General features: G+C 41.8%; 1 protein-coding gene across 2 annotated transcripts in view; it reads right to left on the reverse strand.

Annotated features, from left to right (window-relative positions):
• znrf3 (zinc and ring finger 3) overlaps positions 1-4821 on the reverse strand; it is a 64045-nt gene extending 59224 nt beyond the window's left edge. For both annotated transcript variants that reach the window (XM_044027000.1, XM_044026999.1), the window contains exon 1: positions 4416-4821. In XM_044027000.1, the coding sequence (XP_043882935.1) occupies positions 4416-4643 (228 nt within the window). In that variant the 5' untranslated portion in view covers positions 4644-4821. The remainder of the gene's footprint in view (positions 1-4415) is intronic.
• Positions 4822-18713: the final 13892 nt, after the last annotated feature.

Genomic DNA, 18713 nt, shown 5'->3' on the forward strand with positions numbered 1-18713 from the left:
GTTGCCGGAAATCATACAGAGGCTGCGTTTTTCTTCGGAATATAATCAAACATTTTGTTATACACCTGCTGTGAATGTGTGGTGATTAAGTATTTGCTCAGAGTATAGACAGAAATATTTAATCCTTCTAAAAATATTACTTGCCAGTTGCTGCTACTTCAGTGCATTAGGGGTTCACCTGATCTTGGACATTTTTCCAACTATTTCTGGCCTTAACAAATCGATGATGAAATGATTTCCTAAAATAGAAGTATTTAGGGTATTTTGTGGCTTAATTATCAGGTTGACAAGGAAATTGCAAGCAATAATGGGAGAGAGGGGTGAAAAACAGAAGGCAAATGGTAGCCATGGAAAACCACAACAACCGAAGTGACAATTTGTCAGTGCACGCTGGTTAAGAAAAGGTTGTAGTCATCATGTGAAGTGATTCTCATGCAATATAGCAGGCATGACAATCTTTGGCTGCAACAAAAAGAGCAGACTGGTGGTGGGGGGTGAGAGTGTGTGTGGGAGGGGGGTGTGAAGCAAGAGGAAGAGAAAAACAGTTTAGACTGTTCTATTCCGAAAAGGGGAGAAACGCAGCCTCAAATTACTTTGGCTAGGACATGAAAGTTAAACAGGGTGGCGGTTAAGAGACGATAGCACTTAAAATACAGCTGTAACCGCCAAGCCAATAAAGGGAAAAAAGTAGGGAGCAGCAGATTTAACCTTTTAAACCAGTGTTTGTGTACTGCTACTGTTGCTTTGGCGCTGGGAGTGGCCCGATCCCTGGCACCTCCCGTCTGAGACCAGCCCATTATGGCCTCTTGGGGTTTCCAGCCTGTGGTGAGAAAGTGCACTGGGTGCCTTAAACCACTAAAGCTCTCATTATAGTCTAAATGCAGAGCGACACAACTCCTGCCAGCTCCAAGGTAGGAGCTCCAGGATTTAAGCTCATCGTTGTCTTAGCACAAAACCAGCACTTTCCCTGTGCACATCCAGTCAGGAAAAAAATGCCACTTTCAAAGAACCACACCAAGAAGTCTCCCAGCTATAGTTACGAGAACGTTGTGCACATGGTGACAAGGTTCAAAGGAGAAACAGCTCATGGGTTGGGTTGGGTTGGGAAACTACAGCCTCTTCTTCCCAATGAAGGACTCGGGGGATGCTCTGTGTCTCATAAAAAGGAAGTAGGTAAAAGTCACATTATTCCCTCTGGTTCTGGCCGATGACACTACGAGTTCCATCTGGTCCTCTCACTGCCCCTGCCACGTCCCTGCCTCAGCTCTTCACTCTCATGCTGACAGCGTAGGCCCGCTGGAAATCAGAGGCAGATGTGCGGTCACGCAGTGCATCGCAGCTCATCTCACTGCAGGAAAGACAATTTGGCGTCTTGAGAGAAAATAGAGATTGATGAACAGCAGATGGTGCATCCCTTTGCATTATTGGCATTCTTATCAGCGGAGCTGCGTGAGCGTCATCGACAGTGATGAACAACACATTAACGTCCAGTCCGACTTTGCAAGGAGACCATTTCTGAAGTGAGCTGATCGAGAGGCAGAGCGCTTTCAGTGTGCTAAGTATCACCAGGCTTCATGTCAACGCTGATGTCAGCGATCACACCTAGGTGACTCATTAAGGAGATAAATTGGTCGTGATTCTTCTGCCCTGCGTAACAGGTTTAACTCCAACGAAAACCCTCAATAATACGTGGTAAGGTATCATCAGCTTTGGAGCTGTGAAAATTGTAAAATCTAAGAAACGGAGTTGTTGAGTGAGTGGGTTTCTTTTCCTCGGCCTCCTAATTTTACCAGGACATTTACAATATCATGATCTAATCTGGGACACGAGCTTAAGACAGTTAAGCTGGCGGGACCTGAAGAATTCTAGTAGCAAAGGATCAAGAGTTCAATGCCTTTTGAGGTAAATACACTTCAGTTGTCTTATTACACTCTTATTTACATTGTTTAATTTCTTGACAGAGTAACAATCGGACTGCTTACTTTGTATCACTTTGCTGTTAGGGAGAGGAGCTATTAGAAAACTGGCTTGGGAGGCATGGTATTTGGCACTGTGGCCAGATCGTCATCATGTCATGCCCCCCAACCCTCCGCCTCTCCTCCCTTTAAGAGTAGAGCGAGAAACAAATTAACTTAATTTATTATTTTTGGCCCCGGCACCATGTGCCACTTTTTGCACACTTCAGGCAGAGCTGAGCGGGTGTTAGCTTTGGAGAATTAGCAAAAGTAAGCATGGAGTGTTATGAACAAAGATTGCGGTTGGGTCTTTGCTCAGGAACATTGCCAGCCCCATTTCCTTGTATTTGAACCCATACCTGCTGAGGTCTGGTCACTACTGTACACACAAGGTAACATAAAAACCTCTTGGGGCTTTATCCAAACAGCAGAAGTGAGAACTAGAAGGCCCCATAAACCTCAGGCAGACCAAATCAAGCCCCCTATTCACTCAATGCTGAAGGCTCAAACCTTTAAAACTAGAAAGTAGACCAGTGCAATGGTAGCAGAGTTCACTGCGGTCAAGTGAAAGCACCAGGACCTAAATACTATCTTCAACCCAATTTCAGTGAAACACCGTGTCCGTTACAACACCACAGCAATTTAGCAACACATTACAGCAATGTTATTTCGCAAGTAAAGAATTTGCAAGTGGGGAACGTGATACCAGTTTTAAATTATATTCTTCAGGTTGTATGGTTTTACGTTTGTTGTCAGTTACAGCTTTCATAAATCTATGGTGGAATATATGCTGTAAGAAATTCAAGATAGCACACTGTGCTGGACAAACTGCCCCTCATTATAGTCTGACAAAATATAAGCTGCCTCTAAGTGGTCAGACGCTATGTTAGACAAAAAAAAAGCAAACCTAAATAGATGTGGTTTTCGATGTAAAGCTGAGGTCCGACATTTCTGTGTGGTTACCAAGTGGCGCCAAATGGCCATCACTGTGTATAAACAGGGGCCATTTTTGTGCAGTCTATCTCCTAATTTGATCCCCACGTGTCATCCTTCTTCTGGGGCTTTTTAGGAAAACGAAAACGCAGTTGGTTGTGTGCTAAAACGATGCTGCTGTGTGGCTGATTCAGCCATTGTTGCAGGGCAGGAGGGAACGGATGGGACTAGCGGTGAAAACTTCACCGTCATCAAGATGAAGGACAACGTGCAACCTCATCGCCATGTTGTTGCATTTAACAGGTCATGCAGTACTGCGGAATTATTATGACAAAGTTGAGGTTTCCTGTAATAAAGAGGCTGATGGAGCACGATGAACTCAATAGCAAGAGCACACCTGGCTGACAAACACAAGCTGCGTGGAAGCCTGTCCCGAGGACAGGACAGTGTCCTCCATCAATGGTCTCATGAAGTTTCTCCAGCACAAGACCACACCTCACAGAAAAGGCAAACATCAACATCGTCTCTGCCAAGACTCTGTCCAAGCAGCAACACCATAACTTCCCTCTTGCAGTGATCACATGTTAGAGTCGTTTACATTGTTTAAAAAAGCATGCAAAACTACCTTTACAGTGTCCTCTCACTGTGTGTTCTTTCACACGCATGTGTTGGAGGTCAGGAGATAAAACCTCATCTCTCAGAAGACAGACCCTAAATGTATGTAGTGTGTAGATTCATAATTCATTGCTCAATCGACCAGGAAAGAACAAGTCAGTTCCTATTATGTTATCATGCTACTGAAAAACTATCTCTTTAATAATTATCTTTAAGATAAACAAACAAACAAACTCGTGTCACTTCATTGATGATGAAGTCGACAGATGGCTGGACGTGTGGGCTGGTGCACATGCTAAACTTATTCCGCTGGTTAAAACATGACATTCCATTTAAAGTCCAATTTTTGAACAACACTCGCCACCAAAACGGCGTAAACTCCGTCAAAACCGGAGCCGAACAGTGGCCTCGCAGCCTTGTTGTACACCCGAACACGGGCTGCACTGCTCGCGGGGGGAACTTTAATAACTTTGAGCTTGGTCCAGGATCCACAACTTTATTTTTGTTTGTTCACTTGACGTAAAGACGTGCACGTCGGCGAGACGGTACATCAAACGTGGTGAGAGACAGACAGAGAGACAGACAGAGACAGGGAGAGAGTTTCGCACATCAACAAAATAACCTGCAAGAGCATGTTCTCACAGTGAATGAATTCCACCAGATAGGAGCCATCTTGTGACCGCATACGCTTGCATGCTTGGTACCATCCTCACTGCCTGCGCGCACACACACACACACACACACAACACAAGCACAACACAACTCTTGTCAACCCTCAAACCCCCGTGGAAAAAGTTTGAAGAAGGCCAGCGTGATACATTCACACACCACGTCTCGGCGGTGTTTCCCGGGACTGTTGTTTATCATCCCCCCCCCCTCCGCTGTTAAAAGAACAAAATACTTTCCACGTACTTGAACGATCTCCCCCTCCGCGCTGATAGTGGCTCCTGCCTTAGAGAACCGTCCCTGCAAGCCAGTCGTGTAAGTCGTATAATCTCCATTGGGACTGGACTCGAACAGAACCACTTCCACAAAGGCAGTGTCCTTGGCGCAAACGGTACCAACGGCAGAAGCGGCGATCACCAAGATCACCAGGACCACCGAGTCGGGCACACGATCCGAGCCTGGTAAAATCATCATCTTGCCGGCTGGATCTGCGCCGATCGGGACATAATTTCACACGGATTAATTAATCGGGTGCGGGTAATTGAAGTAAGGCCTGTGCGCGATGCGGCCGATGCGTCAAAAGAGTCAGAATTGTGTAATAAAAGCTGCGCCTGAGCTCAGGCGTGTTTATTTCACCACTGCAAGCCTTATCAATTACACTGGCTGCAGACGCTCTAGCTCTCGCTCGCTCGCTCGCTCTCTCTCCCTCCCTCCTTCTTTCTCACCCCCCCTCCTCTCCTCCTCTACAAAGCGGATCTCCTTTGATCTCCAAACACGTGATTTTTTTCTCTCTCTCTCAAAAGGGTTGTATCCCCACCCACCAATCTTTCTGACCCTCTCCCCTTCACTCCCCTTTCTGAAGTGCCAGCACTCAGTTAAGGACGCACCGCCGAGCAGGGGGGTGGTGAAGAGGAGGGAGAGGAGGGAGGCGTACTGTTTAAGGTTATACGTTTTTGTTTGTGTTTATTCATTTTTGTATCACTATTTTTTGAGCATATGAAGCGGGGGGCACATTTTCAGGTGCTGGTAAAACGCTAGTGTACACGGGGTCCCGTACTCCGCTGTCGTTCCACCTTAAAACAAACAGTCCATGATTTAACCAGGCTAATTTTTCAATCCGATTACAATTTTATTAGCTGCAGTTTGAAATAATTTATCTATCTATTTATCTATCTATCTATCTATCTATCAGCAGACATGTTGTTGTTGGCATGGCGAGCTGATCATAGATCATTCCAGACATTTTACAAATGTCAAAAATGTTTACATGTAATGAAGAGAGAGTGAACTTGGTGGCTGAGTGAATGATTGTTCTGTGTATTTACCTTTTTATTGTCCCTTAAAAGGCGGTTTTCACCTGGAAGTGACTTTGATGTCGACTTTTTTGTTGATTTTATTATTATTATTTAATGCCCAACTTCCTTTGTTGCTGTGGGAACGAGAGCTGTATCTCAGATCCACTGCCTGATGATTGAATAAAAAACTGTATATTTTGGGGGTAAAGTGGTACCTCTAAATTGTAATATTAATATCCAGTATTTCTTCTTGAAACAAACTGCAAAAAGTATTTTACGTCAACTATTCTATGTTTAGAAATGGAAGTGTTGGAAGTCAGTCTTCTGCCTTGTCTCTCAGTTTGCGAGGAACCTCATTAAGTGTCTGCAAGTAAGCACAATGTGAAAGGAACGAACTATAAATGAACAACTCCAGATCTGTTTTCATTCCCTACAAAGAAAGGACAACAACTTCAATCAGCGTGTCACTAAACAATTTGTGGAAAGAGCTCATAGTTCTGTGGCATGCATTGTTCTGTCTGAAATGTAGGTTACAAGACATAAGGTGACCAAAGAAAAGAGTTCAAAGACGTAATATGACAGTAACTCTTCCAAAGTGGCCTCTTGTGATGGAAACACTTGTGTTTCTTATGAAGGGCGAGCTCTGCTCCGTGGTAGCTGTCCAAAAAAGCTCTGAAAACAAGCTTCCATCTTGCTGTCAGCTGTGTGGCAGTGTGATTATGAAAACCAACTATGAAGACTTTTTAGGTCAAGAATGTGGCCGCCTCTGGAAGAAAGCGTGATGGTCAACATGTGTTTGGGCTCAAGAAGAAAAAGAAAGGGAGGAAAAAAAAAAAGATGTGTGTGGAAAAAAACGTAAAAGCCAAAACCTTAGAAGGTCTGCAGTGGCTCCAGCGTGACAATAATTTACAGATCATACTCTGGTTTATGAATCCTGATCCACACCACATGTCTCTGGATCTGTCTTATGACACTTAACACTGTGTTTCTCTCGCACGTGCATGAAATACATATGACTGGATGATGAAATCCATGAATGATGGCATTTTGAAGGCACAGTGTGTTCGAGCTTGATGACGAAATATAATTTGATTTACTTTTTCAGTTCACTAATGGATAACACAATGCATTAGGGCAACAAGTTTCAGTGATCCATGCTCCTCTGTTGTTGCAAGTCTGCCCTCTGCTGGTCGCGCTGAGTCCTCACTCATCAAATTCAACCTCCTTTTTTGTAGTATAACTTCCATTTAAATGTTCACCAGTGCACTTTCCACTCTATTTAAAGATGTTTTTGGTGACCTTTAGAAGAAGAAAAAAAAATTGCATTTCCTCACTTTGTAGCAGACAAACTGTTTAGCTCCTCCAGTTGAAGTTTGAACTGACAGCAGCTGTGAACCCTCTCCTGACACTCTGGTCTCCCTCTCCTCCAGTGTTTAAACTCAGGCCACAATGAGAAGAATCAGCTGTCAGCTTGTTTAGGCTGAGAGAGTGCTGAGGACGAGGATGACTTTGAGAGATAACGATGGCCTGTGCGTTACTGTGCTGTGAAGTGATGAGACATCTTTCGGTTGTAGAGTGACCTTGGGTTTCGCGAAAGGCGCTTTATAAATCAAAGTTATTAGTATTAGCATTATTATCTTTAGCTAGTTAGGGACCGAGCACGAATGGCAGGGGCCGAAACGGTGCAAATTTGTGTGAGGAACCTATTGCTTTCCTTCAGATTATTATTATTATTATTACTCCTAAGTACTTTTTTCATTGTGAGCTATATGTGAAATGCTTGTGTTTTCCAGCTGTTTCATTTTGGATATTAATCTTAAACATGTATCCAAGTCCTCATGTGTGAACCCACGCCACTTTAACTCTTTTGCAAACTCCTTCACGCCATTCTAAAAACTCTGCAATGATATAATTGTTTCTGTAAAGCCCTACTCCATTGAGAATAAGGTTTTGTCTTTAAATTACTCGCCTGGATAAGTAAATAAATATGAAATGAAGACCAGATCATGGGTTACTAATAATAACAATAATACCCAATGGGAACATTTGCTTGATTAGTGCTTCACTGCAGCACTACATGTACCAACTGTGCTCTCGGCCTCTGTGAATCGTCCCTTTGTTGGCTCAGTGCTGACGTTATTTTTTTAATGAAGGACGGGGAAGATTGGGGTTTACATTCATGGCTCCCAGAAGAGAGCACATCACTGCAGCATATTATTACATAAAGCAATTAGGGGGCCCCACAGCCCCTAGATTATGGGAGGATGCTTTCCCTATGACTATTGACTTCAGTCAGCTCAGAGTGTATTTCATGGCCGCAATGATGTCATTTTCACAAGACCCAGTGGGAAACTCTCATGAAATGTTTTGCAAAGCATTCTAAGTTGAGAGGCTGTAAATAGAGATATAAATATTTCATTGAGGCTATAATCTGCAATCTGCAACTGTGCTGTTCACCATGTGCACCCTGCTTGCAGATTATATTGGTAAAAATCAATGAACAGCCATTCACAAAATCTTCCCTTCTCATAATCTGTAATGTACACTTTAGGACATGGATGGGGAACTGTTTGAAGAAGCTTTTCAATTACTATGACATTTTAAAGCATTCAGTACGTACAGAACATATCAAACTAACCCTCTGTTATGTGACGGCAGCAGCTGGTCGTAGCGATAATGATGCAGCGCCCCCTCTAGGTGTTCAATATATGTTAGACGTGCAGTGATGCTTGCATCAAAACACACATGTTGTGGGTTCTCAGGCACATCGACTGGTTCCATGTTCAATTCCTTTGGTTTACCTCCTATGTCCTAAAATCTTCTGAATTCCCAGATTTTTTAATTCATTGTCTACCACTTTATTATCCGCATGGGGGTGGGGGGTCCAGAAACAATCGCTGCTGGCATAGGGCGAAAGGGCAGAGGCGGAGACAAACTACTATTCACATTCACACCTCAAGTCATTTTAGAGCGTCCAATTAACATCTCGGGGAGGAAACTTGAACATGTAAACTCCACACTCCTTAAAAACCGGGATTCGAAGAGGCAACCTTCTTGCTGTAAGGCAACAGTGCAAGCCACTATACCACTGTGTGGCCCCCCCCCCACACTTATTCCAGTATTAGAAAATGAATAAACTGACCCAGTTTACAGCTTCTATAGAGATGTAGCGGGCAAACATACAGCCACGTAGTAGGGGAACCCTGACCTTGCTTGCTCTGGACGTCCCCTGCACCCAACGCAACTTCCCAGTGTTTATAGACTGAATGGCACAAGATGGGCCCCAGGAATTTAACTCAGTCACGGGGTAACCCTGGGGAATAGTGTGTTAAATTCTAAGCACTAAACTAAGTTGTTCCTACCCACTTTGTGCCACTCCACTCCACTTAAATCAATACATAAAAAACAATAAATTAAATCAAAGAGGAGACAAACAACATTTATTTTCTACTTTAGGGAGAAAATAAATGGGCACAATTAGCAATATACTTGGGCCATCCTGTGTGAGAAAAACATTTTTATAGTCACACCTGAGTTCTTTGCTGTTTTATATTTAGTTTAATGTGCTTTAACCTTAAGTTAAGTTGTTTGGGTCATAATCTTTCTCTACATTAGTGTTGTCATTTACAACAAATCTATGAAAGTAGACATCCTAACTTGGATTTCTCTTCTCGATATCACACAGGTTTATTAAGCAATAGTTTATTAAAAAAAAAAGTGATTTAGCCAGACTGGTGTGACAATTATAATTACAGTATCATCTTCACAGTGGACAAATGATAGCATCCATCAGCCACATTTTTAGTGTTCTCCAGTTTTCAAACAGGTCATAACTACATTTTACAGGCTTTGAAGACCTAACTATTCAGGGGCTGGGCCCTTTCCTTTCCCCTCGGATCTGGCTCGAGGGTGAAAGTCGACTTTGAAGTGCAGACTAAACCAGGGGGAGGTATTTCAATAGGCCCCTAGTTCAGTCAAGGGGTAAAGTTGCAGCCAAAGGGGGGGAGGGTGAAGTGAGCGAGGGAGAGAAAGAGACGAGGGCCAGAGTCTTTTGAAATGAGGCACCTGTACATTCGAGGCTTGCAAGAACAGGTTTGTTCCCAGGGGTTAGGGACTTTAGAGAAGTTCCCCATCTGCTCTGAGAAGCGAGGAGGATATGTGGGGGATATGATGTTGATACACTCACACAGGCGTGAACATGTTCTCAAAAAGACTGGACGGATGGAGGGGAGGAATCTGTACATGCACATACTGACTGGGTACTTCTGAAAATGGAGGTTTTAAAAGTAATCCTATGTATGTCTAAAGAACGCCAGAACACATTTTATCTATCTCTCTTCTGATTTGCCAACAAGGCTTTAAAGTTATACGGTATACTGTATCTCCAGCTGTTGACTTGGCATGGATTTGACTCCACTTAATGGAAGCCATTTGTGTACAAAGATTTAAGGCTGATGTCCTCATCAGTGGGCAAAGAGTAGTTAAGGAAAATGGACGAGGATCTTTGTGTGTGTGTGTGTGTTTGTTTTCATCTTAGTAACTTCCTTCACTTTACAAATCTCAACTATTTAAATTGTTTTGTTTTTAATCTAAATGTGCACTTGTGCATGATCATAAAGTGCAGTGGGATGTTTCTATGGTGACTGCAGGGAAATCGATACTGTAATCGATTTGGTGTTTGGGATTTGCTGATTTAAGTGGAATTATTAGACAACAATCTTAAACTGAGGGAATAATGTTGACCCATTCTCTGAATGTGAGATGTGCTCACTAATTTTCTTGCCAAAAGCTGGATAAGAAAGTCAATCCTAGTCTCAGATCTGGAAGTGTGTATTAGTTAGTCAAAATGAATACCCGAACAGCAAAACCATAAAACTTTCTCCTTAAAATGACATATACCCATATATTTACATGAATAATTAATTGAGAATTGACACCCTCATTTACTGTTTTTAATTATTTCTGTCACACCTTTTTTAAGAATGTATTTAATTAAGGTTAAAGTAGTAACATTTCATCTTAAATAAAATGGCTCTAACATTTTTTTTGTCTTTCTCCCCGTCTAGGGGTCGCCAGAGCAGATGATGCGCACACGTGATTTGGCCGCGATTTTAACGCTGAATGCCCTTCCTGACCTGCATGGTCAAATTAGAATGTCCAATTAACAGTGAGCAATGGGGACTGGGTACCTTGCTCAGGGGTACCCCAACCCTTGACCTGGCAGGGACTTGGACCGGCAACATTCCCGTCACAAGCCAAGTTTCCGTTCCACTTGGACATTGGCTGGGAAAACAGCTTTTGAACAGAAATGCTTATAAAATAAACTAATACATGATTCTGAATCAAAAATCTTTTTTCTGACGTTAATCAAATGACACTGTATCTTTCTTTTTTTAAATTAATCACACTGTCATTTTCATTCAGCTCTTCTGTCACCCCCTCTTCACCTCATCTAAATTCCCATCACTCACTCTGATGGCTCAGTCCTATTCCCAAACCTCTCATTTGATCACTCTTATTGCTTCTGACTGCGGACACACATCATCTCTCTGAGCAGGACAACAATGCGTCACAGCGCCAAATCACAAACATCCAAATTCCCAGAAGAAAAGCTGCTCTCTACGTCACTCGGACGTGTCTCAAAGAGAAAGATATTTGGTTTGCATGCAAAGATATGCTGACATGGTGCAACACTTTGCCACATGTGCCACCCGGTGGTTGGGTGGCAGCATAGATGTAAAAGATTGAGGTTGGAGAGAGGGATGACTGGAGAACATGGTCAGGGAGAGACATGTGGTTGACCATGACTGTAAACAGATCATACTCCCTCCTGTGTTTCTTTGACGTCTGTGAGACTTATTTTGTTTTCTGCTGATTTTGTGGTTGTCGGGCCTCATGCACCCTCCGAGGCTCATATACAGTGTATGTGTGATACTCCATAATGCCTATGTATACACACACACACACACAACAGTATAGGATCTAGTAGCGTAAAAATATCAAAGACACAAAAAGCCTCGCCAGTAAACATAGTTTCAGTTTTCCATGCTGTACTCATTACTTTATAAACTTAAATAGATCTAGATATAACTCTCATTTGCTGTTCCTTTATCTTTAAGGCTGTAATTCCAAAGGTGTGGACCGCTAATGATAATTCAATTTAATTGTATCATAAAGCTTAGCCATAGATTCTTAATCTTAATTCTTTCTGTCTTAAAATGGTCAATGAATTTAACTTTGACTCAGTTCAGTTTAACCTTTTGTACCAATGAGTATATTTTAGGAACTATAGCACCTGAAAGTAAATCATTTTAATTAAATCATTTGTTCTTTAAGAAATGAAAAAAAATGTGTAGAGGGAAAAACAGCTCAACTTCAGAGAAGAAGATTCAGAGAAGATTTTCCTCAATTCAATGTCAATTGAGACATGAACCATTTTTTTTCTTGTACTATTAAATTAGTTGTTGCTCTTTTTCTTTACATCCCAATATCTGCATTTTGTTTTTTATGGCAAGTTGTTTTTAGCCATAAAAGTATTTCCAGTGCGTGAACATTTTTTTGTGTGTAATGTGCTTTTATAAACACCAGAGGGCAGTCTGACTTTTGCATTGACATATCATTGTCTGACGTTGCAAGTCAGGTGAAGTTTATATTATGCATAACAGCATTTTAATTTGGGGATGTGTGTGTGTGTGTGTATGTACCACACATCAAACTGTGATACTGACGTCAAAGCAAGAGGAAGTGACTGTCAGGTTATGATGAATAAGAGTTAATGTGGGTTCGATACCTTCCTGCTTAGCCCTGTATTGCATTAGTGCAACGTTGCACAGCTCTGTAGAATCATATCCTGTTTTACTTGAATTTGAATTGAATTTGGCACATTTTATGATATGTCTTCTCACTTCTTATGACTGAAAATGGCACATACTCTTTATTGCAACAGAGGGAATAATGCGTAGACTTGGCACTGATGGCTCTGCTCTTTAGATGCTCCCGGGATTGGCCAAGCAGCATGTTGAGCCAAACAGTGAGTACAATGCAGGGAACCCCAATAAAAGAGCATTGTTGAGCACGTCAAACTCTAATCTAGAAAGGCAGTGGTCGTTGGAGCCTGACTTATAGATGGCAGTCAGCTGATTGCATCTGGAGAGTATGACTAAAGTGTCTTTCATGTATGAAGCTGAGGATCTGATCCTCTGTAAGAGTTCCTCAGTCGACTGACTTTTACCAACTCTACTTTTTGACTTTCAAGTCTCTTTCAGCAAAGTCTGTTGTCGCTAAAGCTTGAGAAGTGACTTTTCCACAAAAGGGACACGAAAACATAACAGCTTATTAGACCCACTCTCTCTCTCTCTCTCTCTCTCTCTCTGAACTGCCCTGTGATTGGTCAAAGTCAGATTTCCCCAGATGTCTTGTTTTCTCTCAGATCACTAGATTTACATTATGCTCAAAGGTTATCATGGAATTATTGATTCATATCATTTAAGCCCAGATTTAAGATTCTACAGTCAAAGTCAACACGACGGCATCAACAGGTTTAAAGGGGACATTACGTTGCTGTTGTCGCTGTTGTTTGTTGGTCTGTCGGTACAGTGAGAGTTACATAATTGTGGCCCATGAAACAAAAAGAGTGACATGTCAGCTCTATTTATACTAACAAAGCAGTGCTTATCTGGGCTGACAAAGTGCTTACAGAGACCCTGAGACAATTATGGAGAGGACAGACAACAGGCTCTGTTCCAATAGTTGGATTTAGGTCAATTTATGTATTTGCCTCAGAGGTTTTGTTCTGATATCTCTTAATTAATGGTAGATTTGATGCAGAAACTCTATGATGGATGGATTTTAATTAAAATTTTGCACAGTAACAAAATGATTATTTCTATAATCCAGCTGCAGGGATGTCTATGTGTTTCTGAGCACCACTGGTGTCTCTCTAATCTATTTTACTGCCTGTTCTCTCTCTCTCTCACACACACACACAAAAGTACATTCAAAGTGGTGTAAACCTAATCTCTAGATAGGTTGGCGAGGATGTACATGCAGCACACACGTACACACTCACACAAGATAAAGAGCCGACGAGTGTGCAGAATTTAGAATGGAGTTTCTGAATAATGATATATGGCAGAGCGGTTCGTATAACGGTGCAAAAACAAAGAGGAACTTGACATGATGAATAACAAGTGAAGGAAACTCGTGTGTGAAACGCAATAGTGGAACTGCAAAACAACCACATAGACGGAGCAAGAGATAGAGTTTGAAGGGTGTGGGAAGGCTCCAGGCCAAACAAACACCCCAGTGGATCGTGGGTAGAAATGTGTGATGGGAAGGGGTTACTGGCAAACACATCCACCCACCGCCCCCTGCAGCTGGCTGCTGTCCCAGGGTGTGACCCCTGCTCACCTCTATTGTTCAGCCGGGCTTCGCCCCATAACAGCGTTGTTTACACCAGTGCCCACCCCGATGAGCACACACGGGTGTTGCTGTTTATGCTCCATGCCGTGGCGTCACTGCAGAAATCAAGCCACTCTAAGCAATAGGAGAAACGAGTCAGCCTGTAATTAAGCATGCGCCGAGTATGGTTATGCTTATGGCTGTGTTTGTCGGGTTTTGAGTTAAAAAAAAATAAAATACAATACAATACAAGGCACTGTAGGTTATGGCCAAAGGAGGAAATGATTTAATGTTAGTAGTGAAGTGTGAAGTTAACATGAAGTGTTAACTCTGTGAGATGGGGGAGTGTATAGACACTGTGGAGAGCTGTGAAAAGACACAGCCTTGACAGCGGTTTGCTTGAGTGTACTTAATTAAATCATGATTGCTGCAACTGAGCATGGTTTTAAATCTATTAACGTTATTCGTAATCATGGTTACAATTAATTAAATGAGAACGCTGTGAGGTGCAACCGTCGTACATTTGACTATAATGACAAGCTGCCAATTGTTCTCATGGCGGCATGCAAATTCTTAAAGTGGAGTCTTTATAAGCTGCCAGACACTCCTGTCTGGGTTTCAGACACCCCCGCCCTCCCCTCCCCTCCCCCAAAAACTAAGTTTTTTTAAAGATATTTAACTGCTCTGTGAGTTTTTTAACAAGCACAGACTAAAATTTTAATCTGTTTATTCATAATATCGATATAAGTTTTCTAAGGGGATTTGGCCAAGACAAGGGGCAATGAGACTTCCTATGAAATTACAAACGACATGCCATGTAGTCAGACAGAATAGTGGAGTACACCCACATTCAACACAGTCATTTAAATACCACAGGGTGCTGGTTTAATCTGGTTAAAGCACAGCTATGCAGTTATGTCACCATCTGGATGAAATAGATGCAATCCACACACGCTGAGATGCTTTTTGGGATCGGTCAGTTTTGAGTAAAGCCTTTGAGGATCTGCCCACCTTAATTACAGGCTCCAACAGCAGGGAGGATCCCTTCTTATGTTTATCTGGCTGTGTGTGTGTGTGTGTGTGTGTGTTTAAGTACTGGTTAAGCAGAGTCTAGCAGCCAGGCAGACTATACATAGATTTGGCTGTGCACACGGTCCTTCTCAGAGCCAACAAGGATTCTCTAATTCCAGGATGTGTAAGGCTGGCACTGTAAATACAATATTAGTTTGATAAAAAAAAAAAAAAAAACTTTTGCAAGTGGTTTCTGACACTTTTATTTGGTAAAAAACTGAATTGAAATTATATTGGAATTTTAGTCTTTATGCCTCACACAGAAAGCTGCTTGTAGACACATACTGAACTCTTTTCTGAATTTTCTGGGGACTGTCCAGCAAAGGCTGTATATACAGTATGTGTGAACACAAAGCTGCAAAGAGTGACCTTGGGAGATTCTTGTGCTCGCTCCCTGGATTAGTCAACTGTAATTTCCAGTTGAGCTCATGTAGGAACACAGAAAGAGAAACTCTGGTCCGATAACTGCCGTCTCAGCCACACAATGACCCGATGTGTTCGTCATGTGTGAACAGCAAACCTGCATGACCTGCATCTCAGGACAAGTTCTTTGAGTGCGCGTCTGAAAAATTGCTTGTAGTGAGGTCATTGTGAATTATCTGAATTGACATTAACATTACGCCCATTTGGTGAGACGATACAAATAAGTGCTTATTAGAAACAAATGAGGGAATCATTTCTAACTGATGTTGTTGTATGTTTGATGTATCATCGTTTCCACTGGCGTATTGTAAATCATGACATTCACATTTTCCTCCCAAATCTCACCTTCAGGACAGCTATACTCTTAATATTCACAAAACGTGGATGGAATTGCACATTCCTTTATCTCTGTTGCTGGTTTTCTGGAACTTATTCTGCTGAAAAATGTAAAACATTGATTGACTTTAGCCTTTGCAACAAAAATTGATGGGACAAGTCTTGCTGAAGCAACATCCTGAGACGTGATGAAGCAATATTCAGTTAGAATTAGCATAGTTTCACTTTCCTACTCATACTTTCTTATATGACTTTATACAAGTCAATAACTATACTCAACCAGCTGGATAAAATTGCTGAAAATTGCATTCTGGTAAATATTTTTGCCACTTTATGTTAAATATGATGGTATTGAAGGTAACAACCTGTTCACTTTTAGTTTAGCACAAACTTTAATCCTTCCAGTTAGTAAACGTAAAAAGAAGAATTGTAATATCAGTTACAGCCAGTCCACACTTCCAGCATCCAGACGTCCACTGAGGTCTTGTGAAGACAAGTCCACTCATGTTTGTGACAGTAATGTGGACACTGCAAGGACAATTTTGACTGCATGGACCGTGTTCACAACATGACATGGGTTACATTAAGTATGGAGAGGTCTGCAGAGGTCTGCAGAGGTCCAGATTGGCACTTTGTCTTTTCTTTTGGGGAGAACTCCCCTTTGTGAGGTTAGTGTTTGCTGGCTGTAGTTCACTTAAGGACAAAACAAGAAAAAGGTTTATTCTGCTGGGTTTCTGAGTGAGTAGGCATTCTGAAGTTGAACGGGTGTTTTAAGAAGCTCCAGGGCTCTTCTGGAGGAATCTTTCTTCAAGGTCTAGCTCAAGTGTTCTTGTAATGCACACTGGAGTCTTCAAAACCAGTCAGGCAGCCACAGCCTTTAAAGACGTGACGTCCTCAATCTCCTTGTCTCACACTTGAGCATTAACTGTTTGTGCTTTGTATTGTTACACCCACGTAAGCACATCATGCATTAAGAGGATTTCCATTAGGCACATTCACAAACACTACGTTCTCTACAGTGGCCCCTACTGCATATAGCCCTTCATGCTATGGAACGTTGAAAGACAGTTGATACTGACAAACACGCTTTGCATTTTTCATGCACCGCATTCACCAAACAAAAGCAAGTATTTGACTATTTATTTCTGTGATATCGCCACGCTGACAGCTGACTATTTTGTACACAGGACAGAATGTAGAAAGAATGAAACATGACAATTAAAAATCCCTCGGGCTATTCTCCAGAAAGTTTTGGTTGTTGGTCTTTTTTCCCACATAGCAAAGAGCTATGCAAATATCCAGTTATGGTTACTTTGCTAATGACAAATGTGACGCTTGTCTCACCATGCTGGGAAACCCCCCAACTGACTTCTGAGGTCAAAAATAACTGTGTTTAATGATATGGCAAAAGAGGGTGTTAGACAATATAACATATGTCTGTCTGTGTGGTCTTTCCAGTGACATCAAGAAACTGAAATGGTCATGAGGAAGTTTGATACTTTTGGTATACTGCTGAAAATAAAGCACACCCTGTATTGAAATCCTGTTTTCTTTCTTCAATATACTACACAATGACTCGCACACAGAACCATAAACCCCTGCTCTCACTTTCTGAGATGTTGATTCAGCAGCGCTGGTAAAGCCCTGCAAACAAGGCCTGTGTTTGTTCTAGAAGCAGTGGTTACTCCTCCTGGGGTGAGGTACTAAAGGGGAAAAGGGACACGAGTTGTAAACAGTAGTGGTGGACAGACACTGCACGAATGTGTGAATTCCTGCTTGAGTTTTAGGTCTTTTATTGACATTTTAATTCTGCCCTTCATTTGATTCCAGTGGGAGGTATCAAAATGACATTTGTTCAACAAATGATTCATTCGCAGTCAACTAAGTTGCTGTAACACGATTCCTATTGCTTCAATTTAAAGTGAAATGGTTTTTAATTTCCCGTAAACCAATGCCTGTAAAAAAAAGAAAAAAAGTATGTCAATCATGCCTTTCAATTGTTTTCCTCAGAAAATAAAAGTGAAAAGAATCATCTGACAAAGAAGAACCTGTTGTCATCGCTCCTTGGCAGTAAAAAGGAAATGAGGGTTTGAGGAAGCCACCACAGTGGCAAAGCTGGTTTTATATGTTTGAATTGAGGAACAAGGAACAATAAATACTAAGAGTACAGAGTGTACTATGCAACAAAGAGACCAGCTACTGTAACCCTGACATGATAAAAATAATAAAACAATCCATTTTACTGAAAAACAAGCTGTAGTGTCATTAGGTCCAATTGCTAAAAGAAAAAAATCTATAGCTTTGTGATCTTTGACCTTTGAAACACACATAATGTCATGACTGTAGTTCTGTTTATCTTTCCTGGATAGACGTTGTAAATGCCACACAATGCTCGCCATTTCGACCTAATGCTTCCAGCTCCACTGCCCACCACATCTTGACTCAAAGGAGAAGTTAACATTGAACTGAGGTGGAGGAGTAGGCACATACAGTAGACTGACTATGACTGGGAGAATATGAGACAGTACAATCTGATGCAACTCATGGAAACAGTGCACAGTGAAATCCTTGTTTCCTTCAGCACGACAGGCTGGGGAGAGAAGAGAAGGTGGACACTGTGGTAACGTGGCTCCACAAAGTAAGAAACACTATATATCATTCATAAACGTAGCACCATACTTTTCTAACATCTATCTATCTATATACCTATCATAGCTCTCATAGAACATCAAAGGTCAATGGTGCCCTTTATTATAGAACATCAAAGGTCAACGGTGCCTTTATTATAGAATATCAAAGGTCAACGTTGCCCTTAATCAAATAACATCAACAGCAACCAGCAACAGCAACCAGTGTTCACGGGAAATTACATTTTCGGAGAACACTATGAAATACAGTGAAACTACAACATGCAAAACACCTTCGCAGAGTGACCAATCACAGGACGCAGAACTATTGCATCAGAGGCGCCGAGAGCCAATCAGGTGTTACCACGACTGTAGAAAACGATCGCACAAGG

The sequence above is a fragment of the Solea senegalensis genome, linkage group LG5 (genome assembly GCF_019176455.1).
Source record: "Solea senegalensis isolate Sse05_10M linkage group LG5, IFAPA_SoseM_1, whole genome shotgun sequence".
NCBI lineage: Eukaryota > Metazoa > Chordata > Actinopteri > Pleuronectiformes > Soleidae > Solea > Solea senegalensis.